The 21,052-nt window shown below is 38.3% G+C and overlaps 1 protein-coding gene across 3 annotated transcripts in view; it reads right to left on the bottom strand.

Moving 5' to 3' along the window:
* Nucleotides 1-425: 425 nt before the first annotated feature.
* The window catches only part of BASP1 (brain abundant membrane attached signal protein 1), a 65,460-nt gene continuing 44,833 nt past the window's right edge, over nt 426-21,052 (bottom strand). For 2 of the 3 annotated variants that reach the window (XM_088130835.1, XM_088130836.1), the window contains exon 2: nt 426-2,084. In XM_088130835.1, the coding sequence (XP_087986961.1) occupies nt 1,359-2,075 (717 nt within the window). In that variant the 5' untranslated portion in view covers nt 2,076-2,084 and the 3' untranslated portion in view covers nt 426-1,358. Of the gene's footprint in view, nt 2,085-20,838; nt 20,907-21,052 lie in introns of those variants that run through there. The other variant, XM_007443417.3, reaches the window with a different exon arrangement.

Here is a 21,052-nt window from a genome sequence, read left to right as displayed (position 1 = left end):
ATTCTGAACAAAAGCCTGCAAATGGAAAATCCCAATCTTTTTGACTTTGCTAAATTCTAATTTGGCAAAAGAGCACAGGGTCTCCTTTCAGAGGAATGTACCATAATTTCATAACCAGAAGGGAAGGGTCCATATCTGACTACTGTGGCCACTTTTACACTATATGCTCTTTAGCTCACATAGTGAAATGATCAATGCATGATGGAACGAGGGTTTTGTTTTTTGCTGGCTTGTGGCAGAACCTGATACTGATTTGGGCTGAGAAAGAGTGATTGGACAAATAGCACCCAGCTGGCTTCTGTTCCTAAGGACTAGAATCTGGGTCTCCCTGCCCCTAGTCCAGCATTTTAACCACCATACCACAATGGCTCACTATTAGCAAGAAAAGTTAATCTAAATAAAATTGCAACCGCTAACACCTGAAATGTTTTTTAAATTATTTAACTTTTATTACTGTTGCACCATTTATACAATTACATATAATTTCAATGCATCCATTGTACATTTTGCTTTTTCTTTTGTTTATTTCCAATGAGAGGTGTATTGGTGTCTGTGACACAGAATGGAAGAGAAACTGGAACTGCAATGAATGCAGATTTTTTTTTTTTCATTTTCACTGACCAATAAACAGAACTACAGGTGCACTCAACCACAGACATGCATTAAACTCGTCATGAGAAATCTAGGTAGGCTAAGTAGGATGAGAATGCTTTTTTTAACTATTTTTTAACTCCCAAAAAATATTTGGGGAAGAATAATTGCAGGATTGGCATTGAGAAAAAATGTGGACAGCTATGTGAGTTTTGTCTGAAAGTTGCCATTCATCCACTGCATAAAAAATACAAAATGATAAAGCCTGTAAATAAAATTTTAAAAGAACCCACAAGAAATACTGCTTTTATAAAGATTTGATTGGTGTGGCACTGGCCCAGAAGGCAGAATTAATTCTATCATTGCTCCCAATCCCTACTAGGGAAAAGGAAGGAAAAGATAAGTGGAGTGCATTTAGAGCAGGTCAGGAGGAAGAGGAAGAGAAGGAGAAGGAGAAGAGAAAGAGGCATACTGCACTTCCAGACAATCTGGGTTGTCTTCTTAATGAAATGCAGAGATTTTTGGAAAGTTGGCAGAAACTATATTAGATATTTCCCCCACAAAAATACTATTTAGATTACCCCATGTCAGCCATCCCCCCATCCCCCTCAACTTAATGGGACACTTCTTGCTTGCTTTCTCTCTTGGGCAATACAGTTCAGCTACGTAACAAGTTAGTAGAGCTGGGGAAAAAAAGATAATAAAAAAAAAGACACAGGTTGTTTTAAGTGGTTAATTTTGTTTTGTTTTGCAATAGGCTGTCCAATTTAATCCTTCACTGCTATGGTTTGATCCGAATTTGCTGCCGGAGCTTCAGATGGTTTCGCTTCCTCTGGTGGGGCTGCAGGCTCTGAGGCCTTAGGAGTAGAACTAGGTGCTTCTGTTGTTGGCGGGGTCTCCTTGGAAGAAGGCGCAGCCTCGTTGCTGCTGCTGGGTTTTGAGTCTGAAGCTTGGGCCACATCGCTTTTAGTTTCTTGGACTGCAGGAGCCTCAGTCTTTTTGGCTTCCCCTTCCTCCTTGCCCTTGTCATCTCCTTTACTAGTAGCTGTGACCTCTGAAGGCTGGGAAGCTTTTGCATCACCACTGGGCTCTGAGGATTTAGGGGTGTCACTGCTGGCTGGAGGAGCATCTGAGCTCGGCTCCTCCTTAGAGGTTTCAGTGCTCTTCGGAGGCTCTGCCTTTGCGTCGCCCAGAGCATCCGGCTTCTCTGGCTCTGGCTTCTTCGGTTCTTCTGGGCTTACACCTTTCTCCCCTTCCTTCTCTTCTGTCTTGTTGGCAGCTACCTGGGCATCCTTGTCTCCCATCTCCTCTTTGTTATTCTCCTTCACTTCTGCAGTTTCTGTGGTAGTCTGCTGGCTTTGCTCATTCTCTTTCGGAGCCTCCCCTTCCTCAGCTGCTGTTCCCTCAGCCTTCTTGTCTTTGTCTTTGGTCTTTTCATCATTCACATTATAACCCTTCTTCTTCTTGCTCAGTTTGCCTCCCATGTTGGAGCTCTGGAAATGAGAAACAAGAGAGGGTCATCCCCCAAATAAGGTTACCAGTAAAATGAACACTAAATTACTTTGTTCTTCTCACATAATATACAAGCAATACTCAAATAGAGAGAGAGAACAGTGGGCTGCATCCAGACTAAATTTCTCAATCGTGTTTTTGATCCCACTGAAATAAAGTAAATTAGTCATGAATAATTCAATCCCATTTAATAAAGTAGTAGTAAAGCATGAACAAGACTGTTTCAGCCCTGTTGTCCTCATCAATGCAACCTGCTAAGCTGTAAATCAAGTTGGCTGGGTTCATCCATAAAGCTAAGCCCAAAGCACTTTTAGACTTAGCAGGATGTGTGAGCTCAGCCTGTATTTGAATGCAACCCAGCCATTTTATAACTGCAAACTAAAGTAACATTTTCACTATGATCTTCTACTGTACAACCTGAGTTGCTAGTGGATTTTAATTCTGTCAGAATGGGGAAATTATTAAATGTGATTATTAAAACATAATACTTCATAGAGTATTGTAAATGCAGATCCTTGAGCCCCAAATGTTGTAAATCTCCATTCCATAGTGATACATTATCATGGCTTCCTTTAAAATGTTTCTAGTTTAATAAGAGTCTCCATTAAAGATTTGTTTCTGGTCTTTGGTCATAATAAAATATATTCTGTTCCATTAAAGACTTCTTGCCCCACCAATATGGCAATTTCTAAGAATGTTTGGCGATAGATCTACACTAGTCTTCCCCAATTTGGCTCCTTTCTACAACTCTTAAATCTGGATAGCAGTGGTTTGAGAACACTAGCTATCACACACCTCTCTTCCTCTCTATAATAAACTTGGACTTAGTTACTTGAGAAATAAACATCAATCAGGATCCCTGCCCTCTTCAAATGCCCCGACGTACAAATTTCCTATGTATCTTCTTTCATATACCATTCAAACCATTTCACCTTAATATAAGGAAGAAGGAAAATTCCCCTGCGGTTATAAAAAAGAGCAATTGTTTATTTTTCTCTGAGTATGTACATATACAATGACATTCAAATAGGAATGGGCGATCTTATCTCAAATCCTGAAAAAAACCTGCTTAATTTATCTTCATTTAATTTTCCCTCAGCATTCCTACAGATGTTTACTTGAGTGAAACTTTCCATGCATCCCAAATTGCATTCCAGGCAAACTAATTTCATTTTTTTTATTTCAGATGGACATCTTTCTTCTGAAATATACTGGACAATCTCCCAAGATTTCATGAAATATATTTGATGAAGCGGTGGTGAAATGCCATGTGTACATGTTCCTTCTCCCTTCCTTTGCTCCTCCAGGATGCCAACTTCATCCTTAACCTCCCTGCAACATCAGAACCAAAGAATTCTGACTTGATATTAGTTAACAAACCAGGAAAATAAGCTGGGGCACAGCAGGGTGAAGTAAGAGAATACGCTGTAACTGTAAGCTTTGGATGTAAGCTTTTGTCAAATCATAACTTAGGCACATTAGTTCATGCATGTTTATTCTTTCCTATACTTCCTGTAATTTAGAAGAGGAACTTGTGGTTTTCACCTGTTCCGAAAGATTTGCTTAAGAGTTAGTGGTTCCCCCAGTGAGTATGTGTCTATCTCTGTTTTAGGGAATAAAGATTTTCTAGCCACTTACACTGCACAAGCATTCATGATAATGAATATAATACAGCTGCTTTAGTGAAAGAATTAAAATGGTAACAAACCTCCTATGAAATACTTAATGAAATTAAAATGGACCCCATATTAACCCCGCCCCCAAAGGATGATCAGCCCATTTTGGTCAGAAGAACAGTCACTAAAACCTAACAACATTAGTGCCACTCCATTTCATCCATGTAGGTCACTGTGAGTTTATTGCATAAAGAAAATAACATGTTCATGCCCATCCAGTCACATTTCATTTCACAGCAGTTTTGCAAATCAGCAAGAGCAATGTATTAAACAAAAGCAAGAGTTATATTTGCTTCTAGATAGTCAATCCCCAATTAAGCCTCTATTTGTTTGCCTGGTGATGCCTAGATAACACAAACCAGCTTTTGTGCAATGTGCCTTTCCCTTCCCTTCCCTTCCCACCTACCTAACAGCAAAATGCACATGATGATTTGGGAGTTGGGGGTGGAAATAAGGTAAATGTATATTTCAAGAGAGCAGAGCACCAAAACCTAATCAGCATCTTTGAGACATAGGGCTCTGATTTCTCTTCCAAAAACAGGATGGTCAGCAGAAGCAAGTAGATTGCATAGTGCCAGAAGAGATTTTGCAACCCGGCCATAAATTATACTATTATATTTGAATACTACTACTTTTTCACAAGAATGAAGGGTATTTAACTGAGATAAAGAAACTCAGCCATGGGGGATGCAGGTGAGAGGGGCACTAAACATCTACCTGCTTTTTTGAATGACCGCTGGATTAGACAGAGTCACCCAAAATATGTTTCATTTCCAGTCCTTTCACATTTTGATTTCATCTACTGATTCTATTAACTAGGTCTTGTCAATGAGCTCAAGCGTCCTTCTTGTGCCAAGCAGCATCTGCCCACAAACTCAATGGTTCTAGCTGGGAAAACCCAAAGGTTGCATGTAAGATGCATTTGAACAAAGGGGGCAGGGGGACCCTATTGAGTCAGAAGTAACAAATGGAATAACACGGCAGGGGCATGATTTCTGGCCACCAGAACTACTATAAAGTTGGAAAGACACCAATACTCTGGCAGTTCTGCCATGGTCTGAAGAGCATTCACTTCCTTCTGTATTTGAACAAATATATTTCCACCAAATCTGGACTGCAAATTTCCACCGAGAAATATCAGGAAGGTAGGCTAGATAGAGAAATTGAAAAAAAGAGTCTGGAAGAAGGCAGTGACAAATTCCATGCTGCTGCCAAGAAAATGATGTGTCTATGAAATTATCAGGAACCAAGCTAATTAGTATTACCTTTATACTCACTTATATCCTTCATTTCTCTTTGTTATTGTTTGTCCAAATTAACAATATTGTTAAACTTAATAATCTAATTGTATAACAATTACATACACATATGCAAGACTAAGGGTGGTCCCACACTTCCAGCTTACCCTAATACAAGCACAAAAAATGCACCATTTCTGGGGGGGGGCAGGAATGATGTCATCTTCAACCCACCCCCAGCCAACAGCTAATGCAACGTCTGCCTGTTTTTTCTACCCTCTGTTAAATGTAGTGCTTTTCATCTTAAGCTGGCTCAAGCTGTGGGCTCTGGTTTGCATGCTGCACTTCAATGCCTTGTAAACCAGTCACTCCACTCCACCTATGGCATGAATGCTGTCCCCTCTCCAGTCTCTGGTTGCTGCCCCTGACTTTTTTCTTACAGGTTCACCAGTGGAAAGCTGAAAAGCTGGACTTTTGGGGTGGGGGAAAAGGGGCAAGTTCTTTGATGGAACAGTGAAACAATGGACTTGTTATTGAACAAGGTGAATGTTATTGAACAAGGTGAAATTAACAAGACTGTTGTTACTTTCCCTTCTAGACCTAGTGACAGCAAGCATGGTAGAAGCGTGGTATTTTCTTTCTTTCCTTTAAAACAAACAAGCAAACAGACAGATCCAGGAGGGGTAAGGAAGCAGGAGAATCCATTAATCAGGCTGTGTAAATGTCTAGAACACCAAGCTGAAACTGAGGCAGAGGCAGTCAGAGACTTCAAAATGGCCACTGTGTACAGACAATTGAAGCCCTGCTTCTTTTTATTTGCATGCAGTATACATTCAGTAGGGGTGGGGCTTTGATCTCCTAGTCATACCCACCATGATAAAGCCAGTGACTGTCACCGACTGAGGCCAAGGCAAAGGAAGCAGTTGAAATCCAGAAAGGATTTCTTATACTGTCTTGTTTTCTAGCTGGTTTGCCCATGGGAGACAAATGGCTGAATGCTACAGCATGGAAAAGCCCTGTTTTTGTTTAATATATAAAAAACTAATGTTCAGGAATTATTTATTCATTTTTCTCTTTTTATTCTGCAGGTAGAATAATTAATGGTATGTGTGTCTACCCAAGCCAAAGCAAACAAACAAACAAACAATTGAGAAGTGTTCCTTTGTTGCAGGAAGATCAGAGAAAAAGAGAGGAGCTTAACAGGAAGGGATAGGTATTCTGGGAAAAGAGATGGAATATTCTGGTTCTGTAACACTGTGATTACTGAAAAGAGGATCTGATCCCCTTTCTCCCTTTAATGTTTGCAAACAGTTCTTCTATGGATTGAGGCTATCTCATTGAGCCTTTTAGTTTTAGTCTTCCCAGATGATTATTAAGAGAAGTGAAGGAAGACATGAAGATTTATATCATGGTCTTCCTCCATAAAAATTTTCAAAAAATATAAGGACAGCTATTTGGTTATAGAAATATAATTTATTGCATTCCATGATTATGTGTCTACTATGAACCTTATCAATCTGTGTAACTGCAAAATGAATCTCAACTAACCAGCCATTGAGAGAGGCCCTATTTTTCCCCATTTAGGATAGCAACTGTAGTGAGGGCAGTGGGGAAGGCAGAAAAAGAACCTCCAGTTTGAGATAATCAGTTATCATGTATACTTGGGCAACTATCAACTGGAGAAGGTGATGTTCCATGGCAAAATGATATGAGGGAAGAGTTAAATCCTTTCTACACTACCATCCTACCAGTCTGAATAGGAGCACCATGATTGCATCAATTCCTTAAAATGCATATTTTATCTGTGGATTATTGTAGTGGCTTTCAACAGATGTACATTATGTTGTGTGTCAGGTGTTAAAAAAACACTATGCAGGGGGAAAAAATGGCTGTAGATCTTTTGAAAATATAAGTGCCAACTCAGATCTCTCTACAGCACTAATCAGCCTATATTATTCAATGAAGGGTACATTACAGATATCTGAAGTGCCTTTTGATTTATTATTTTAAAATATATCCCATAATTTCCATTAAAAAAGTATAAAACAAAAATGAAAATAGCTTTTTTGTTTATGCAGTAGATATAGGAAGCCAACCAGGGTAGTATTAACTAATTTATGAGGCATGTTAACCTTCGATACCCATAGCAATAGATACATGACAAACTAACCCAACACGTTCAACATATGTTCTCCTTTCTGTGGGAGAACAATTACCATAATTCAGTCAACAGTATTTTTGTCCACACTGATGAGGGATTAGAAGAGTTGTAGTCACTAGACATCTAAAAGGCAACAAGCTAGAGATGGCTATACCAGTCACTTTTACTTATGACAAGGGTTATGAAAAATAAAATTCACAGCCAAACCTTAAGAATATGATCATCCAGCAAATTTTCTGCAATACTTCCATCTCTCTCACCAACACCAATTCATGTTCACTGACACAAACCTGACAACATACACTAAGTGCCCAGATTCAAAAAAAAAGGAAGGTGTCTTCTATTTCTAATGGTCTGGTAAACCATTTTGGAAAACATACTGATCATGTTGACAGCTACTCTTCTAGGGAGAATGATAGCTTCAGAAGGAGGCAGCTATTTGAATCAAGAGCACAGTATGTACAGGAAAAGTTAAATCTGCCTCCTCTCCAGACCACAATCCTAATCCTGATTAAGGGTCCTAGTGCCCCTACTTAAAAATCATCAGATCTTTTAATCATCAGTCCCTGCCTACTGCTTAACCTCTTGGAAGCAAAAGGCAAGAAAAACACTGCTGTTAAAAAGCTGCAAGATTAAAAGAGAAGCATGATTATACCCATACACTATTGACTAAGCCTTTGGGAACCTCTCAGCTCCAATCCTCCTCCGCCAACTTTGCAATAAGTTGCTGACTGAAGTGAGATAGATAAACTTGCTCAAGTATATAAATAAAAGTAATTTGGTAAGCTGATTGGATGGTCACTCTCCCACCTTGCCTTGTACAATCTTTGTGATGGAAATATCTCTGAAAATCACTGTTTGGAACATTCCTTTTAAACAAAGGGAGCTTATCCTGCAAATCCTGCTAAGAGTACAATATCCCCATGGCCGCTTCTTCCATCATGGTGCTACACTGAGAGGACAAGAGGCAGTTCCTGTAACCCACTCCTAAAAGTAGCTGCATGTTTAGGATTTAGGGTGGGATATACACATTCACTTAACGCATCAGCCAATTGGCACAATGGAATGGGAGGCTCCAAAGGATTCTTCGTAGGATTTTAGACCAGCTCCAGCAGGTTAGGTGATGGCAAAAGAGCAGCCGCAGAGCAATGATGGAGCAGGGACTGCATTCAGTGCAAAAAGTTGTTGGGGCCAGAATCCACAGCCAAAGTGGAAGTGGCAATGTGCATGAGGAAAGCAGGCCAGGCCTTCAAGCTACAGGCATGCCTATCTGTGAAAGAACTGCTGAGGCTCTTGGCACTGCATTTTTCTGGACTTTGGACAGTGTGCTGGAGAGGAAGATTTGTTTTCTGCACGTTTGCTGTTTTGCCTGCACCCCTTCAAATTCCTTGTGATGAGGCAAGGAGAACAGAGCACAGGACTGCCAGGGAAAATTATACATCCTGCCAGTAAAACTGAGCAGTCATCTAAGCCTCATGCCAACTAGTATCCTGTCTGAAACGTGAAAGTTAAGAAACAGTTCCTTTCCTTTGGCAATTTCCTGACTTCATTTTTTTCTTCCTCTGGTTTGCCCTCACTTGTGGCTTGAGAGACCTACTCTTTTCATATATTCCTGCCCCCCTCCTCCACCCACCACTTTTTCATTTATTCTAATTTATCACAGAGGTTCCTTTCCACACACCAAGCCTTCCTCATTTTCCAATCTTTTCACTTATGCTTCCTGTCATCATCAGCTTAAAGCTTCAGCTTTGTTACATTCTAATTTCAGCAACTGCTGATACAAAACATTTGACAAAGGGAAGAGGGTTCACTACATCTGTCATGAGCAAGTGGGAAGTTCTCTGCATGTCATTACATGCACAAACCTAGGGATGTCCTACCGAAAGATATATTTTCAATTATTAACTGCAAATCTCTGGTCAGAATTCAAGTTATTCATAGAGGGTCACTCTTCAGAGTAAGCAAAGGATCACTCTGCTGTATTTTTATATTAGCTTCCAGAGCTATAAGGCCAAATGGAAGACTCGCTGGGGACTTGTACAGTCACCACTGCCTGCACAGCAAACATGCATCCTTCACCTGCTAACACACTGAAGAGAGCTATCAACAGCCAAGTTTCAACAGGGCAGCAGATATCAAGACTGCCACTCGAGAAAGTTCTGTACATGGGCCTAGCATTTACATTAGGCCAAATGATACACTACAATCAATGTGACAATCAACCTTCCTACTTTGCACTCACCATTAAACCACTGTTCCTTTCAACAATGGCTTGTTGAAGAAACCACCGCAGTCTACTTCATACATGCAAGCTGCATTTATTCCCACAGCCATTTTGTGATCCAGTACACCCTCATATTATGTTGTAAACTACTGAATTATAGTGATGCAGTAAAAGAGATGCATGGAATCTTTAACATATCTATTTTACATGTGTATGCATATGCAAACATGCGTATATTTACACATCAAAAACAATGCCAGGAAACTCCATCTCTGTCCCTTTTGATGATTTCATCATATCATCATGATCACATCTTTTCTGGCACTCAGTAGTTGAAAAAATACTGAAAGCAACCAGTTGCAAAAAGGTTGCCTATGCATAAACCTCAGATAACAAATCAGGAATGCTTGGATTCATACATCAAACTAAGCTAAAATTGAGCTGACGATAGTATAGCTTAGTGTAAAGAGTGTATCCATGATTTTTGCTTTTCTCACTTAACACAATGCAAGAACTCCAGGGCCTGCATACATTTTGCATAGATCAATTGTCTTTACTGTTTATTTAATGGAAGATTACTGCAATAATTTAATGTAAATACTATGCTGTACTGAAAAAATTCAAGTTGCCAACAGGTGCATATGTCATATTTGTCGATATCAAGGACTGAAGTAAAGACATGGGAAATCCTCACCTGCCTCATTTTAAGCCTTCACAATCTACTTTTGTGAAAACTGTTTTGCAGCCCAATCTGTGTAACCTGAAATTCTAAACTTACTAGAGAGTAAGCACCACTGGAGACTATGAAATTATTTTTAAGTGCATATATAGGACTTCATTATTAGGAAATCTTTTTCTCCATGGCTGCCAGCTGACCCCAAAATCATATCACTTTAGCCATGTTATTCTAGGATAAGATGCAGGCAAAAGGTTCTTTAAATTTTCTTTCTACAACCAAGTTTTGGTAGAGACTATCCCTTCTTATATAATGATATCCAGGATGGAAGGTGACTGCACAAGACTAAGATGATAATAGTTTCTACAAAAGCCTTCTGTATTAATTTCCAGGGTAAATTGTTTCCTGGCCACGTTTTAGCTTGCTTTGGAAATTACAGCATCTCTTGGTAATTCTCTAAATCTTACTCAGTTGAAAGTTTCATCCCTTTCAAATATTACTTGTTGACTATGGAGTTCAACAGGTGAGCACAACCCCTGAAAACAAACCCTTTATTGGAATGTACCAACATCCTCTGGATGCAAAGAGTGAATTGTTCCACTATCTGAGTTCCAGTTTTAGAAATGCTGAGACCTAGTTTTGTACCCTTTATAGGCAAAACATTCAATTGCCCATCATCCTTGAAATCCATATTTGTCTTCAGCTCAGATCACTGTCCCTCCTGCTTTTATCAAAAGTTAGGGTCACAAAAGCATCCACAAGAGCAAAATGATGAAAGGATTTTTGTGCTGTCACAATGCAAGCTCTAACCTTCTTGTATGTCCATGCAATATCACAAAACCATATAAAAGAGTGAGAGGTCACCATGTGATGCTGTTCTTATCATTTGCCCTCCTTAAGCCCCCTCCTCCTCACTGCCACCACCACAGATGCCTCTGCAGGTTGTAAGCAAATTGGCTCATATCTTTGGCAGAAACATCTAACTGAGCCAGACCTTTAGATTAAAAGGTAAAAGAAGAAGAAGAAGAAGAAGAAGAAGAAGAAGAAGAAGAAGAAGAAGAAGAAGAAGAAGAAGAAGAAGAAGAAGAAGAAGAAGAAGAAGAAGAAGAAGAAGAAGAAGAAGAAGAAGAAGAAGAAGAAAGAAACCCTAAGAAAACCACCTGACAATCTTTATAATGAATCCTCAGATGGAACTATCATCTATATTTCCTAAGGCATTTAAACTGATGAAACATTTTGTTAACACAATCATTGGAAAATTAAGATAGTGTTTTCACTGGGTGATTGGTATTTAAAAGCACAGAAAATTGCTCTGGCTGAAAAAAAAATCTAAAAACTATGAAGGCATAAGAACAAATTTACTCAAATGTAACTACCATTTATTAACTATATTAAAAATTCTTTTCCTAATAGATTATTTTCATCTTTACAAATGTCATTCAGAACCAAAATATTAAATATGAATATGTGTACAATGTTTCTATTTCTATTTAAGCTCACATATGCACTTTCCATTTTTATTCTCAGGTTATTGGATTTGCTTTTGCTGTTGGTTTATCTTCCTTTTTAATTTTGTATGTTTAAGCATTTGTTTTTACATAATAACAATAAAAACAATGAAGTGGAGACACTGGCAGAGTTCATAGAACATACTAAACCACAAAGTAATAACCATATCTTAATCTAGGTTGTTGTGTGAACCCCATCCCTCTGGGTAATTGTGTCCTATGAAAGACACAAATAAGCAACTTAGTTGATTTAAATGTCACCATCCAAGTCTTTTACCTTTTAATTGCCTGTTCACCCCTTTCATACCCCCAGCTAACTGATTGTGCTCTATATTTAACAGATAGGGACTTGCATATAATGCTAACCCATAGTCTAATTAATCACTAAAGGTATTGCTCACAATTGGCTGAATTAGCAATGCTTAGCCCTAAACCATATTTTATAAACACTATAGCTGATTGTATGCTTATGTTAAGGCAAAACCAAACGATTAGTCTTAAGGCTTTGTGTAATATACTAACCTTTCCATATGCGTTGAGGGAAACATCTTACTTTCCTCTGATAAAAGCTAACTCTCAAATCAAACAAAACTAAGATTCGTTATTACACCAAATTACCTCCCAAGAATGAAAAATACAGGGAAGACCCTTACCCTTTTTCAGTTGCTACTGCTACCATGCAAACTTCAATCAGCTTAACTTCATAAACTGTTCCATTAAAGCTGTAGAATGGAAAATGGCAGGAAAGGTATTCTTCCAGTCCTTTTCTGTACTGCAGTCTACCACTTCTTAAAGACTATATCAATACATCATTGTGCAAACAAGCAAATTATATTGTGCTTACTTTATGTATATTAGCTGCGGCTCTGCATGTGTCACTTTGTGTCCACACCAAATCCAAATGTATCAATTAACTATGGCTTGTTATTATGAAGATGAGTAGACACAAGGCTTAGTTTTACATATTCTATCCTCAATACCCAAAGGGTAGCAATTAAAAGCTTCTATTTCTACTTAATCGCTAACTAATTTGTCCACAATCTAGGATATCTAATCCACATTTCTGACAAATGACAGCTTGCCACATAATTTTCAGTAACTAACTATGGTTTACCACTAAGTAGAAATGGAACTTCTAATCTGCTTCCCTGATATGCAGAGAAAGGAGAAAGCACTACCAGGAATACATCACTACTGATGCCTTCTCACCTTCAAAATGGGCTGCAATACAAAAAAACCTGCTCCCATATCCAAACCTGGAATTAGCCTTGGAAGACTAGTTTCCATTACCATCAAGATAAGTTTTTCTTCCCAGGACGTTGCTGGTCCTATGGTAATTAAACAATAACAGCAATTATGTTATACATAAAGGAGACTACCATGTTGCCCATGAAAATCATTTTATGGTCATAAATGTATTTTTCAATCATTTCCAACTTCAGCTCAAAAAGCCAGCTCATGTAGAACAAACCACTGATGCTTGCTGATTGCCACAGGCAAATATATATTATTACAAGAAGAAGAGAAGAGGAGAGGAGAGGAGAGAAGAGAAGAGAAGAGAAGAGAAGAGAAGAGAAGAGAAGAGAAGAGAAGAGAAGAGAAGAGAAGAGAAGAGAAGAGAAGAGAAGAGCCCAGCACTTCTAAATATTCTTGTGGTAAGAGCTGTTCTTAATATAGTCATGCTGGCAACAAGGCTTCATGCTAATGTTATCCAGGAAGAATCTGAAGTAAAAGTTCCCTCAGCTGTTATCAGAATGCTGAAGTTTTGCAGAAAATTATGCCGAGTCTGGACTTTTAACAGAGAAAGTTTACAATTACAGGATGTCCCCAGTGATTTCCTAATGAGATTCGGGACTGTTTTCTGTAACTGCCTAAAACATGAGTTACATTTTACATTTCAGATGCTAGGTGCTATAAAACCTCACACCAACTAATATTACCACTGGTGGGGCTGTGTATGTTTAAAAAATTGTTATTGTTGTTATTATTTGCAGAAGATTTAAATATAGGAACATTACATGTAACTGGATACATGGTCAAAGAGACAACATGGAATAACTGCATGTCTTTTTAATTTATGATGTCTTTTTATAACATAATTAAAGGATAGGAAAAAACCTACCAGTACTTCTAACTTTAAAAAGCTGATAAGTATAGGAGATTTTCATACATGCTACTGGACCACCTGCCTGAGCAAATTATTTGAAAGTCTAAATGTAATCATATCTTGCAAGTGCATAAATCATGACTGGAGCTAAATCCTATGTTTCACTATCTTTTTCCTTTCTTTTCTTTTTTAAGTAAAAGTATGCTTCCACCATTAAGTTTGCATATGTCAACCCCAAATGTGCTAAACCAGCAATGCCCAAATGAAATTTAAGGAAGAGCAGGATTTCCAGAGGATAACAATTATGCAATACATTTAAGCCTCTTATACTTTCCCAGGGAAACAAGTACATGTGTGTGAATATAAATTACTCAGACTGTGGAAATTGGATCACTTTGGAACTAACTTACTTACTTAGGGACAGCTTATAATAGTATTACTATTAGGCAATGGAAGTAATCAGTTTTAAACATAGACCTATTCTAAAGCAGCCTTATAATGACATTGTTCAATGCTTTCTTTTAATGTTCTTATGCATAATTATAGAATGTGGAAGATTTTAAAAAATGGTGGATCTCTAATGCACTGGCATCCGGTAGAAGCCACAATAACTTCACTTTTGCTATTATGTCATCAGGTAAATGATGGGAATTATACAATTTGGGTCAGACTCCTCATGACATCATGATGCAAATGATGTACAGTATGTCATTCATGTCATTTCCCCAAAGAGTTCATGACACCATTTGCCCCCACCCCCATACCCATGCTAAATGGCAAAACTATGAAACAATAAGAGGTGTCATGTAATGGAACTGCGACTAATGACTTTAGTGAACAAATGATGGAATGAAGAGAAAAATCTAATGAATTATCCTACCAATACTTATCAGTTATCCTAGCATAAAAACAGAACAAGTATATTAACTGCCATCTAGGAACCCTGCAAATTTAAAAATGAAAGGATAGGAACAGTCTAGCCAAAATCATCTTCCTGCAGATTTATAAAGAACATCAAGCACAACACAATTGATCTCTGCGTTACAGAGTATCAGACATGAACAAAATAGCCAATCTTTCCTCTTCCAACTTCCAAATACTATTTAAATGAGAAAGAGGGATGTATGAACATGATTAGACACAATTACAGACTAGGATTAAACTAACTGGCCTCAAATTTTGACTTTTGGCCAGATCAGGTTTATTTAGAAATTCTTTGCTCTGTGAGACTTATTTCCTATTATACATGCCTAATTTACTACTCAATGTACTGTTGGAAACAACACCCATATTGGGAGATGAATGAAAATTTAAAAATGGACAGCTGGTATTTTGTCCACTGAAGTTCCCTTGTGAACTTGAGAAATTATTATTATTTTTTGTTTAAGAAAGTAAATGGGAAAAAAAATTCTATCCCCTAGTTGTCTCCTCACACATATATTTCACTACCACCTGTGCCTTCCACCCAAGCTTCTCTGGTTAGTTAGGGATTTTCCTGAACAGTGTGAGGTGCCATGTAGGAGCAATGAAGAGGAAGAACAGATGGAAACCTTCTTTACATTACTTCATTGTCAGTCTGATTTTGACTGAAGCCTCCTGTCCCAGTCTCTACCCATTCCATTAGGCATTGTTCAGGAACTTCCTCAATCCTCTAGAGAAAGTTTTCAAAAAGCAAAGGGGATTGTTGGGGCAATAAGCAGACAGAAACCTTTCTTCCATTAACTTCTTTAGATTACAACTTGTCTTAGGCTCAAAACCATACATCAGAAGAAAGCTGTTCATGCAGAGCTAGTAGCATAAAATCTAGTATTTTCATAATGTCTTACTCTATGAATATTATTTCCAATAACATAATTCTCAAATAAGCTGAAGCTGACTTTCCTTGGGATCCATGCCATTATTCCATCATTGCTAACACTGATCTTGAACAATACTGTAAATGTTTTTTGGACAGAAATGTATTTTATCACTGAATGCCATGCTGAAGGTCCCCTATTTAAAATTTTATATCCCATCTTTCTATTGTCATATCCAGTGAAAGCTACAAGGCTACAAACAATGAAATCCTAGCAAAAATAACAAGCATGGCTTAGAGTGAAGCTACTGCTGCATGCAGGCCAGTATATCAGACTTTGCTGCAATGTTGAGGCAGAACACATTTCACCCGCAGACTCTTCTATGTATAGAACTGGAAGCTGAACCTGAGTTCAATGGTAGCAATGAAATGCATCCTCCAGGGCATCTTAGATCATCTAGAGTCTGACAGGCATTCAGAGGCTATATGAAGCCTGCAAGCAACCATTCTGTGACCTCCAGAGGCTTTGTTTTGCTCCGTTTTTTAAGCACTCTGCATGGTTTAGGACTTGCCAATGCTTAAGAAACCAATCTCATGGGCTAAAACTCCTGAAAATCTGTCCCCCAAATAGCCTGAGCCTGTCTACTTGTTGAATGTGTCCTTGACATGTGGCACAAATTTTGGTGTGGACCTCAAGCTGATGCAAGTTGTCCATTCCCAGTTTAAGGGGTGCAGATCACTTAGCAGAGATGAATGGCTGACTATTCATGAATGGCTGACTATGTACAGGAGACTACAGTATTACTAGTTCAAAGGTTAGTCCATTGTAACTGAAGGATAATATGGTACCTCCCCACCTTCACTCAATATACAGAAATAGACTGGGCTGCTACTTGAATCTCGCTTCCATATTAATTCATCATATGATCAGTTTAAGTGTTCAGAAAAGCTATATGGCATATAGAAAGGTTGTCCAGTACAGAAGACAAGCCAGAAGGCTGAGGAAGCTCAGGAAAAGCAATCAGGAGGCTGTTACTATTTTCTACCAGCATTTGCTACCTGAGGTAGTAGTTCACACAGTAGTTTTACATAGCATCCAGCATGTGGGGCAGCCACCTCATCAGGCCTCGAGAAGTCCTGCTCCTTCCTATCATCCCAGGTAATATGGAAAGAGACCATAGCGAAGCTCTTCTCCCCACTAGTATTGTCTCTTCCAAAAATGCTCAAATGAGAATAAACTTCTATGGAGTATCATCATTGGAAGGGAGCCTTTAAAAAAAAAAATCCTGCTGCCCCAGCTATGAGACTCCTGTGCTTTGAAACTGATGGACAAAGATCCTAAACGTTTCATTTTGTTGGGATACTCTAACACACATCTCCAAGTCATGGACCCCCTTCCTCATGTAATATAGCCTCCCGCTCAAGAGACAACACCAGAGCTGGCCAAGAACCTCAATAATGTTAGATGTTGGAACCACTAATATCAGTTGTAAAGTTAAACACATATTCTCTCACCAAAATCAAAAGAAGCTTAATTGGAATTATTTTAGCTGCATCATTCCAAGGTTTTGGAACTGATAACTGCCAAAAAAAAAAAAGTTGCTTTCCTTTGGATTTGAGGTTTAACATAGCAATCCTGCTGTGATTTAAAAATGATTTATATGCTGACAAAATAAACACTACCTAAAAGACTGGTATTTGCTGAGAACATCTGAATGGGAGGGGCTGAGCAAGAGAAAGTTCAAGCCAGGCTAAGAGTATCCAGAGCTAGTGCAAAACCCAAGTCAGTAAATTCACAAGTCAAGTTCCACAGTAAATAGGCACATTTTATAGTTTGCATGGATATGCGATACCATGTCATGCTGGCATACTTGTTTTAAAGAGTTTACTCTCTAAAGCATTAGATAGTTGAAGTTTCAGCTTCACAGTCTGAATTACCTAATTCTCAGTACATCAAAGCCATACTGCTATAAACATGCCATGGGGGATTTAGCTTTGTTTAACGTTCCATTCCACCATAGTTTCAAAACAACAGTTTTCCTCTGTAGCTTTAAGCATTACTGGGTAATATCAATGCACAATTTCACATACTTTCCACCATATGAATATTTCCTTCTGTCAGTCCTATCCATAATTCATGTACTGATCACTGATATTTGGAGACTGTTATCTACTTTGACTTAGTCTTTAATGAATTGAAATGGCTTATGACTTCATAGCGAAGCTCCGAAATCATTGGGTAACATGGCTTTCATGATAATTCCAGAAGTGTAGCTGTGGTACAATCATATCCTATCCATGTTTACTCATCAGCAAGCTGATAAAAGCTCTTATCCATATATACATGTAAAGAGAAATGGGCTCTATCAGCTTGATCTTGTCTTCTGATTAAATCCACAAAGAGAAAAGAATTGCTCTTAAATTCCTTTGTATTCAACACAATAGCATGCGGCAGGAAAAATAACTCTGCAGTAGCAGAAGACAGTCCCTGGCATCATTCTTACACTATTGGATTCCCATCAGCACAAAAGGGGATTTTTTAATGTATTCCAAGGCATAATCAGGTAAAGATTATTCCAAATTCAAAGACTGATCCCATTTCTCCACAGTCTGCATACCATTTAATCTGCTAAAGTGTTAAATTGAACCACCACTGCTGAAACTATTTCTTGCAGTTGCTATCCATTATTAATAATCATTCTTGTATTTCTGCTACCTATTACACCATGCAAAGATATTAACTGATTTACTACATTTTTATTCCACCCTTCTGGGTAGTGTATACAGTTCCTGTGTCCCCATTTTATCTTCACAACAACTTTATAGGTCACTAAGTGAGCATGAATGAATGAAATGTAGAATCCAGGTGACCTAATTCAATTGTCATCACATACTGATTTTCACGTACAGAGGCAAGGAAGCAAACTGCATGCAGAGACCAATGGAAGATCTTCTGAAAAAATAATTATACGGTAAATAGAAGCAGAGGCCTGAGTAGAGCCGCCCCAGAATATGAAGCATTAGGCAAAATTAGCACTTAGTTTCCAAGTGAGGCTCTTGGCCATTCAGTTGTTTTATCTGGTTATGGCACTGCTTCTCAGATATCAATTTTCTCTCTTTACCTGGGAAACCAAAGCCAGGAATCAAACCCAGGATTCTGCTATGTGAAGCTTTTGCACTCCACTGAAATAGACTATCATGTAAGGCATCTTCTGTACTGGGCTATGTGGTTTAGCCAAATATCTACAAACATTATTTATTTATCAATCTTCTCAATCAATATTAAAGTTAAGCTTATTACTTTGTAGCAGCAAATATATTCCAAACATCTTTTAAGATCAAATTTATTTCTCCAATTGAATATGCTCAGCCCAACAATGTATAGCATATTAACAACACAATGCAGCAATATCTGGAGTACCATCCTTGTCTTTGCTGAAGACTTATATGTGCTATCCAAGATCTGTTTCATTCTGGTCTCCGTGCAATAGAATTTTTTATGAGATTTTGCTTATCTTGCCTAGATTTGACCTACTTCATCTGACTTTACCAGCTGTAACATAACTTATCTATCTTTATTAGATGTTACTTTCCCTGACTTGAGACCATGAGATATTACCAGCTTTCCCAGAGACAGCCTTGGGTGCCCACAAGATAGGTTATCAGTATAAACATCAGATCTTCTAGGACTGAGGCTGCCATTCTCTGGAATTCATATAAGATTCTATCAAACTGGAATGTTGGGACAGGGATTGGAAATAGGAGTGACTGCATGGATTCATTACTTTGTAAGCCCTTTGTGCTGTAGGACTCAGTCTGTAGCTTAGAATGGGCTGTGAAGTGATCATCTTCTTTTTCCCATGACACCAAACAGTGGGTAAAAAAGTACTTAACTCAGATCTGTAGGAGTATATTATTTAAAACTTATGCTAGTGGCTGGATAAATTTTACAGGATCACTAATAATGTACACATAATACTTCCATAATATACAATTGACCCTTAAGGATAGATATTTCTTCTCAAATAAAAAAAATGATTGGCCATTACTATAGATGTTTTATTGGGAATTGCTTATTATAGGCCTGTGGCAGCATCACAAATTTTAGGGCTGGATATGTTCTGATTGGCAGTGTGTGTTTGTGTTTGCTTATAGTAGCATGTCATTAAGAGTAAAACAGGAGTGTAATAGATCCCAAGAGCTAAATAGAAGGGGAAAAGAGAATTCTACATCTAAAACTCAGAGTGAATCATATGCGCTGGCTGGCTGTCAAACAAGGCTTATCATCTGTCTCTGATTGATGTTTATCTCATAGCTTACATAGTGTGAGAAAGGATCCCCACACCATGTAGATCAAAGCTCTCTCCAGGGCAGAACTGGCGATAAGCTTTCTACATTCCTGAAATCATTGTAATCACATTCATCACAATGTATTTTCCAAGAGTGATAGGCCACTTTGATGAAAGGGTGAGTTTGTTACAATGCTTTCCTTGGCCAAGGCTTCAGCAGTGTGGCGTGGCCACCCCTCAGTGAATCACCATGGAGAAAAAAATAAATTTTCAGCCATACTGGAGGGTAGGCCACTATAGCTAAGGAATCTTTGGCAAAATGAATGGCTTAATTCTAAAGCTGACCCTCTACTGGTGCTGTCACTATTTCATTTACACCTCCCAGATTACCTGGAGATAATCTTTGGGTGCATACTCTCATTACTGCTTCCTAATAATACTAGTGGGTTTTTTAATGATTAAATGATAGAGTTATCTTATGATACCTTGGCACCTAGATACCCTCTTACAAAGATCCCTGAGAATTACAATTTGGTGGAGATGCTGAGCATTCTCACAATTCCCCACTCTTACATTAAATTATAAATGATGGGAGTAACCAGCAAGAGAGATTAATGATCAAACTGGCACAATTGTGGATACCTGTGTCCTTTGTGGGGAAAAAAATGCAAAGGAATAAAGGCTGGTGTACTCACAGTTGAGTTTGCTGTATCAGTTCTTATTTATTCATTACCTAAATTTGTACACCATCAAATCATTACACACATGGCAGTTCACAGCAATACAATTCAATAAAACATAAATCAAACTCATCCCACAAATCCAAGCCATAAAATCCATCACCTACTAAAACCACAATTAATGTCAAAATCCAAAACACACAAACTATAAAGGCTGCCTGGGTTCACCATGAGTACCTCAAATCAATCAATCAATCAATCAATCAATCAGTCAATAATCAATCAATCTGTATGCCACCTCAATCACCAAATAACTCTACATCTAGCTACTTCTCCAGGCCCCTATCTCATGAACCTCCCACAGAACCTAAACATTCCTACCTGGGATGCATGCAAAGGTTAGGTGGGGATCTAGTCACAGGAGATGATCCTGAAGGTTCTTGTGTTCTAAAAATATGAAGGATATGGCTATTAATGACTATTTGTTACTTTCAGATTTAGCTACTGGCCTGCAACTAGTTGCCAACCCAGAAAAAGAGATTACTGGGTAGACTGGAGTTTGGTTTAATGCAGTAGAGCTCTTGGGATGGAACAC

Source organism: Python bivittatus, unplaced genomic scaffold (genome assembly GCF_059951505.1).
Source record: "Python bivittatus isolate LINGU-HERP-01145 unplaced genomic scaffold, Pbiv_v1 ctg000840_np1212, whole genome shotgun sequence".
NCBI lineage: Eukaryota > Metazoa > Chordata > Lepidosauria > Squamata > Pythonidae > Python > Python bivittatus.
This window is presented reverse-complemented; position numbering and strand designations above follow the sequence as displayed.